At 45.4% G+C, this 7,481-nt stretch overlaps 1 protein-coding gene across 1 annotated transcript; it reads right to left on the minus strand.

The window, feature by feature from the left end:
• Nucleotides 1–691: 691 nt before the first annotated feature.
• On the minus strand, nt 692–7,481 carry cfl2 (cofilin 2 (muscle)). The gene is made up of 4 exons (XM_015392546.1): nt 7,326–7,481; nt 4,011–4,318; nt 2,505–2,581; nt 692–1,586 (listed from the first exon to the last, which is right to left on the minus strand). The coding sequence occupies exons 1-4, from the start codon at nt 7,326–7,328 to the stop codon at nt 1,474–1,476; spliced, it is 501 nt and encodes a 166-aa protein (XP_015248032.1). The 5' UTR covers nt 7,329–7,481; the 3' UTR covers nt 692–1,473.

A 7,481-nucleotide genomic window follows, 5' to 3' on the forward strand; every position in this document is an offset into this window, starting at 1 on the left:
TTTTGCTGCAGAGGCAGCAACAAAAAGGCAGCATAAAAGGGAGTTTTTCCTCTCCACTGTCACTACAAGCATGCTTAGTGTGAGGGATTGCTGAAGAGTCAATGAGTCGATGCAATCAGCTGGTTTTCCTTAGATAGAAAACTTTGAATCAATCTGACTGGATGATCTGGTTGAACTGGAAAGTGACCTGAGATGACATGATGTGAATTGGAGCTATAGAAATAAACTGAATAGAATGACACCCGGCCTGATGGATTCCAGTTTGAGATCAGATTCAGATGAACTCAGGTTAAATTTTGAAGGTTGCTGAGAGAAGAGTCCAGGACCAGCCAGGCTCCCGTCAGACCCACAGGCTGCCGGATGCCACGCCGTGCTGCAGCAGAATCACTATGAAACCAACCAGATGATGAAAGCATGGATGCACCAGGTGCTGCTTATCAATCTGAAAACTCCATCATTACATCGTAAATGTAGCAAATACCTGCTTTAAAGTTTAATCAGTATTACTTTAGGAGTAAAAAATAAAAGTTCCTTTAAGAAATGTGTAAATAAAAAAAAAAAGAGCAGGAGACATTTTTTTTCTGCCACAGGCTTTTATTGCAAAGTGGCTTCCTGTGATCTCAGAAACAATGTTTCACTTTAAGGCTCCAGATGATGATGATGATGATGTTGTTCTTGGGGGGGAGGGGGGGGACTCTCACTGCTGGAGGGAGGGAGGGAGGGGTCAAACCTGCTTCCTGTAGTGCTTTCCTTACAAAACAATAGTGCACTCCAACTCTGGTGTGACGGTTACATTCAAACTGAAATAAGGCGCCAAACAAACAGCTAGTGATGCTCAAACTGAACCAGAACTGAGGTCAAACCATTTGGACATAAAAACAAATTGTAATTCAACGTGAGAAGTTTACTTTCAGCCTGTAGTGTTTAAATGAAAAGTGCTGGACAGTAATGGTTATGCATAGACTGATGACGTGTCGGCCCGGTCGGATGAAATGGAGAGAAAACAAAGGATTACAATAATAAATATTCAGGTAAAAAGCTTGGCGAGTGCAACCCGTTTACAGCAGGAGGCAGTGCTTTGTGGCGCTCTCATCCCACAACAGTGGCTGCTTCCTTCATTTCCACTTTTTGGCAAAACTCTGGCTGTGAGAGAGAGAGAGAGAGAACCTTCCTGGGGTTTGGTAGTGTGGATTTGTTTCTGCCATGTGAGTCAGAGTCACAAGACAACAAATTGGGAGGTGTTTGCATATCTTCATGTTAATGAGATCTCCTTCATGTTTAGGAAAAAAAAAGAAAGCAATAAGAACCAAGACAAAAATATAACAAAGAAGCCTAAAGACGCTAACACCTTCAGGACATGGATATAGACAGAGCAAGCTTCTGGGTGAAGTGACGGTGTTCAGGTGGGGTTGGTTGCTTCGGTCCTGATGGCACGGCGGTTGGCTTGACTCCGCTCGACTCGTCGCTGCGGCGTCACAGCGGCTTGCCCTCCAGAGACACCACCACGTTCCCCCCCAGCTTCTCGGCCAGCGTCCGGCGGTCCTGGATGTCGTCCAGTCCGTTCACCTGCCACTCGTGCTTGATACCTGAGAGGACACGGCCCGTGGTTAGCGCCGCTGTAGCTACCAGATCTGCTCTGATCCTGCTTCCTGCCAGTGACGCTACGCTACATGATTGGCTCAACGTCACATGATGTAAAACATTCTGGTTGCCCAGACAACCATAACATAAAGCAGTGTCAGTGTGTCGAGTCGGGAGACAAAGCAACTGTTAGACCAGAATATAAGGAGCTGGATAGCACTGTGGCTAGCTGTAGCTAACAGGTTAGCCTCTTTTAGCTCGCTCGGTTAGCCATATTAAGCTACACTACTTTAACTTTGCATCAAAAACAACCGTTTGTTTTCTACAAGCTGAATAACTTATTTGACTAAAATCTATATAAAAGTCATTTTTCAAGCTTATCAATTTTTCCTCCTCTACCCTAAGAAATAAAAAGAATAAAAATAAGCCGAGACTTTTTATGTCACCTTATATTTTTGGCTACTGTAGATCACCAATGAAATGTAAAATAATAGCAAATAAAGGTAATAATTTAGAGGTTTGATCCCTAAGAAACGGGAGCAATGCAGTTTGTCCGAGTGGAGATGCCATATGATGACGTCACGAGAAGGGGCGGGGCCCAGAGCAGGTCTGGTACCTCCACCGGCACACGCCCCAGCTTTAGGAATCATTCAACAAGCAGCAGTGAGTCAGGAGAGGCCGGCCAATCACAGCGCTCCGTCTGGACAAAAGACACGCCAGGACAAGACTAACAGGAAGCTGTTTGTCTTTGGGTCAACAAAACATCCCAAAGAGAAAAGAGGCGTAACCTGATAAACTTCTGTTTAGCACCAGAAGATCCAGCTTCCTTTTAACTTAGAAAAATAGATGATTAACAGAATCTGAACACCTAAACACACCCTGATGCGTTCACTGACGGGCTGCAGGAACCCTGGAGTCCTCACCTGTAAACTTCTTTTTGATGGCATCTTTAGAGCTGGCGTAGATCATCTTGCTCTTCAGTGGAGCGCTCTCAGGAGCCCTGTGGAGCAACAAGAACCTGCAGGTGAACCTTGGTCACGTAATTCACCAACAGAACAGTGAAATCGCTGTTAAAGCTGCTAGATGTTGGTTCACCGTTCAGACTGAGCAGCTTCTAACAGTCTGAGGTCAGTAAGAGCAGATGAGCTGAGCTCAGAAAGCAGCGGATGATTGGGGACCCTAATCATGTGAGGAGCTTCCTGTAACGGACCCTGGACCTCAGCAGAGGCCTTAAAGCCTGCGCTAATAAAACCTGCATGGTCGTAGTTCCATTCCCTGTTTCTGCTTTCAAGTCTTTTGTGAAAAAGCCTTTTGATTGAGAACCGGTCGGGTCACATCCATCCAATTAGCTCCAAACACCTCTGATTAGCAGGCCCTAACGCGTTCTGCTTCACATGCAGTCAAAGGTTGGTTAGAAAAACAAAATGGAGGACACCAACAGGACCAGCTGCTACAGCGTCTGAAAACTGAGCCGAGCCGCATCGGCCCACAGGAACGGTCGATGTGGTCTTCTTCCTCGCCGCCGTTTCATCAGCAGATTCTGCTTTTTATTTTGCTACCAGCAGGTAATTCAGCTGAGTAATTATGGCTGCAGCACCATAAACAGAACGCAGGTCATCAAGCCAAGTTGGCATCGAAACAATTTAGAGCAAACAGAGGCTGAAATATGTTAGAAATGTGCTGTTGGTCCAAGACGGCTCTGATGAAGCCCTGCAGCAGAAAGCAGCCCACAGAGCCAACAGGCGGCTGAAACGCTCCTCCACAAACTATTCAACCACCCAGACGGGTCAGAATCAAGCCTCTATAGGCAGAAGAGAAGAAAGACGATAGAGGAGGAGGGAGTGTTAACTTTCCTACAGAAATATGCAGCCATCAGGCGAACCACGCAGCCGCTTCTCTCTCAATCCGTTGCACAGAAGGAAATCCAAGCCAGGCCCTGGATTACATTCCTTTTAAAGCAGCGCAGAGCAGAGAGTGGAAACATGGACACCGGCTCGCCTTTCTGCTCTCCTCTGATTGGTGTTTTCTTGCTGCACGCTGGCCTCATATGTGGGTTTGTGTTTTAGCATGAAGCTAAGCTAATACACGCCGATGCTAAAGCTGACATTAACCTCACTGCTGCGATCAGAAACTCTACCGCCTTCAAGCCACAATCAACACCCTGCAAAAAAATAGAAATCTACATATTTCTTCTTTAATTGAGGAGGAAAATGAGAAACTTTGCAAATGGAACAAGAATATTTACATTTTAAATAAGAAAAAAACTTTATCATTGTCTTAATTCAAGTGCATATTGTGGATTTAACTTCTTTGAAGAGTATAAACGCTCATTCCTTTGGCCAATCATATTATTTACCTACTCAGATTAGAGGTTATATACGCTTAATTTAAGACCTTTTATTTGATCTTTTTTCTCAGCTGTACCGTACCAGAAGATGAAGACGAGGTCCTCCTTCTTGGACTCCTTGGTTTCGTAGGTGGCGTCGTACAGGGCGTATCTACAGTCATTTGGGGGGAGGAGCTTGACGAAGCAGCCGTAGGGATCGTCCACGGTTTCTCCGATATCTCCCACCAGGATCTGCTTCCCCTCCTCCACGATGATCTTCTTTCTGTCCTCACTCAGACAGAACAGCACCGCCTTCTTCCTCTTCCTCACTTCTTCCTGAGTTGAAGACTTCCTCACCTTCATGTCGTTGAAAACCCTGATGACCTCATCGTTTACTGTCACACCCGATGCCTGCGGGGGGGATGGAGGGAGCGGTTAGATGGCTCTATTGTTGTCAACATGGTTTCCATCCTGTTTTTAACCCTTTCACTCTGGCCGTTTAAATCGTCACTTCTTGGATAATTAACCTTTAAAACTTGTGAACTCTTAAAACCAGAGACGCACCAGAAGTGACGATGGAACCAGTATGCTGCTCCACTGGTGTTTCTTAACACCATCAATGCCAGTTTGATCCCAAACACAAAAAACATGAATGAATTTTACAATTATCTTTGCTCCCATTATGTAAAAGCCTGTTTATCAGCGACTGCTGTGTCCAATCGAGCATCTCTGCTCAGAATAATGACCGTTCAAGGCAGCAGGGACAGAATAAAAAACCTGGAGCATAGAGTTCCAGAGAAACAGGGATTAGCAAGAAAAGCTCCACAGAAACAGGCCGGTGATAGTAAGCATGTTATTAATATTAAAACCTGCTGATTGAGGACATGTGGTCACTGATCCTGGGAGGAGGAGCCTCAGTCCAAACTTTACTCCCCATCACAGAGAAACCGCCCGACCTTCTTTAGAGGGTCTAAGCGGCCGATCCCAGAGCAGAGGATGTCAATGAATAACTACTACCAACTTCTACATCACAGAAATGTGAACATAGATCATAAAGGAGCAATCTGACAGTCCTGTGCGATGAGATAAACCTGTCAGTCCTGAGGCCAACGTCTCTGGTCTGATTTGATTAAATGATTAATAATCAGATATCCAAAAGCTTCTTAAAGATTTTTTTTTATAAAAGTCTAAATTGAAACTAAAACTTTTTGCAGTTGAGGAGTTCTGGATAGAGCAGATTGACGGACAAATATGTTTGTTTTTTTTATCTTAAATGCAAAATTTTTACGATTTTGAAATAATTCCTGCTCCGAGTCGCTTCGTCAGCAAAAGGCATATTTAACAGTCTCTATATTCAACGATCACTGGTTCCCATTCATTGCTTCCTTATGGTCAGTTGATTTTTAATGAAATCCCAAATGACTGCAGAGACAAACTACCAAACTGGAAGCAAAGTAAATGACACATGCTAATATTAGCTAGCATGCTATCGCCTGACCACAGCATAACAACTCGTGGCTGGCATGCTAGGTGGAGTATCAACTAGGGCTGCAACTAAAAATGATTTTGCAAATCGATTAATCTGCCTTTTTTCAGTTCATTCATTAATAATTTGAAAGCCAAAGGTTCTTTAAAGAAGGAATTTTAAAGAAATAAACCAGGTGAAACTAAAACTTTTCCACTGTAGTAGTTCTGGATGGAGCAGACAGAAAAATGCAGTTTTTATCTCTTTTTTAAAGCAAAATAGGTAAATATTTCTTATAAAGTTTTTTTTTTCAGAATTCCTGCTCTAAGTGCGTCGCTCTGTCAGCTCATGTCTCTATGCTCCAGTTAACGATTCATCGATTACTAAATGAGTTATTTCAACAACTGACGATTGTTTACACCAGGTATCCACGGTAACCAGGTATCCACGGTAAACAGCACGCCGCTACACGCCGTTCCTTTGATCGAACAGCATCTCTGCTAATTCCTGGATAAACCATAATCTAAGCTACAGAGGATTAGCCGGTATAGCCAGATTATGAGCCATGTTGAAATGAGCTAACATCCTATATTTTATTGTCTGTGGAGCTTCAGACCAACGTCGGCATTTATTTAACCAACAGAGTGGAATGTGATCTCATACAAATCTATTGTAGAATAAGTCCTAATCAACGCCCATCGGGCGAGGCGACCTTTGCTCCATCTGTGCAGCAAACACCACAAAGGGGCGGGGTCCTGCTATTGTGATGTTAAACCATAAGTCAAACATTTTAAATATGAAACGCAGTTTTAAAACTCATATTCAACTGAAATCGACAAATCAAGAACAACTCAGACATCATCAGGTCTTAATCCAAACGTTTGATGCCTACAATGCTCGCAGAAATAGGTCTAATCCTAACATCGTAAAAGTTCCCATTTCCCTAAATCACTTGGATCACAGGAAACCTTGTAAGGACCCACTGGGGGCCCGCGGGCCCCACATTGGGGACCTAGACTGGTTTGCTGATTTCCAGTGAGGATCAGAAACCAGGAAAAAATGACCAGAAGTTCATCAGGAATCGGATCATTTCCTGCGCTCACGTGACTCCACTGAGATTATAAAAGTTATTTCTGAATCTGATCAAAGCTTAACATTAGTTTTAATAGTGAGATTAAACGGATCATCTCAGGATCCTTTAACCGTCCAAGAGGGGCCACCTTAGACCAGTCTTAACCCACAGGCAGCCATCTTTAACATAATCCAGATTTTTGTTAATCTAGGATCCATAGCGAGGAGAGTTAATCTGTCCAACAGACACTTTATCAGTTTAATGGTTATATTTTATAAGGTTGGTCAGTTTTTAGATTTATAATCCAGGACTATGGCCTGTGGGCAATAATGTGAAAAATGATTCTAGGCTGGATTAGATTGAATTGCAGCATAAAGTCAATCCTGGTTCTATTGATGCCCCCCCCCATACCGACTAAAAGCTGCTGGTTTCTGCCTCCATGTTGGTTCTGGACCGGCTGAGCGGAGCAGAACCCGCCGGACTGCCTGCTGACGGTTCGATCAGCCGGGCTGTTCGGCCCAGCAGCACCGCAGCCTGATAAGATGGCCGCCCGAAGCTCCACGCCACGGCCACAGGCCCGGCCCGGCCCGGCCCGGTACCGCTCCCAGCGGACACGGAGCAGAAGCCCGGGTCGACTGGGAATGGATTCGGTTCCGTTCCGAACCAAGGTACCGATCCCGGTACCAGAAGCTTTTCTCCGAGAGCAGCGCGACGACTGGAGGCCGCGGCTGTCGGAGCCACAGGAGCGGCAGCCATGCTAGCTAACAACGCGCTACCCGCGAGCCGCCAGCCGGAGAGCCGCGGGACGCACGCGGCGAACGTCCAGGTCGGGCTGCCGGGCTTCGGTACCGTCGAACGGTAGTTCACCCAACAGTTCTTACCATTTTACTCCGGGATTCTTCCGCACTGCGTCGGTATCAGACGGAGGTGTCTGGAGGAGAAAGATAGCAGGAATGTAGCCGAGCGACCGGAGGAGGAAGAGGAGGAGGAAGGAGCAGGGATCTAAGGGGGCGGGGCTTCTGCTCCTCCTGCTTTAT

This window comes from Cyprinodon variegatus, unplaced genomic scaffold (assembly GCF_000732505.1).
Source record: "Cyprinodon variegatus isolate N-32 unplaced genomic scaffold, C_variegatus-1.0 Scaffold595, whole genome shotgun sequence".
Taxonomy (NCBI): domain Eukaryota; kingdom Metazoa; phylum Chordata; class Actinopteri; order Cyprinodontiformes; family Cyprinodontidae; genus Cyprinodon; species Cyprinodon variegatus.

Coding starts and splice junctions, on each gene's coding strand:
- cfl2 (XM_015392546.1), bottom strand. Junction 2,582..4,010: donor GACCTCGTCTTCATCTTCTG/GTACGGTACAGC, acceptor GTTGCTCCACAG/GGCTCCTGAGAGCGCTCCAC. Junction 1,587..2,504: donor CATCAAAAAGAAGTTTACAG/GTGAGGACTCCA, acceptor GTGTCCTCTCAG/GTATCAAGCACGAGTGGCAG.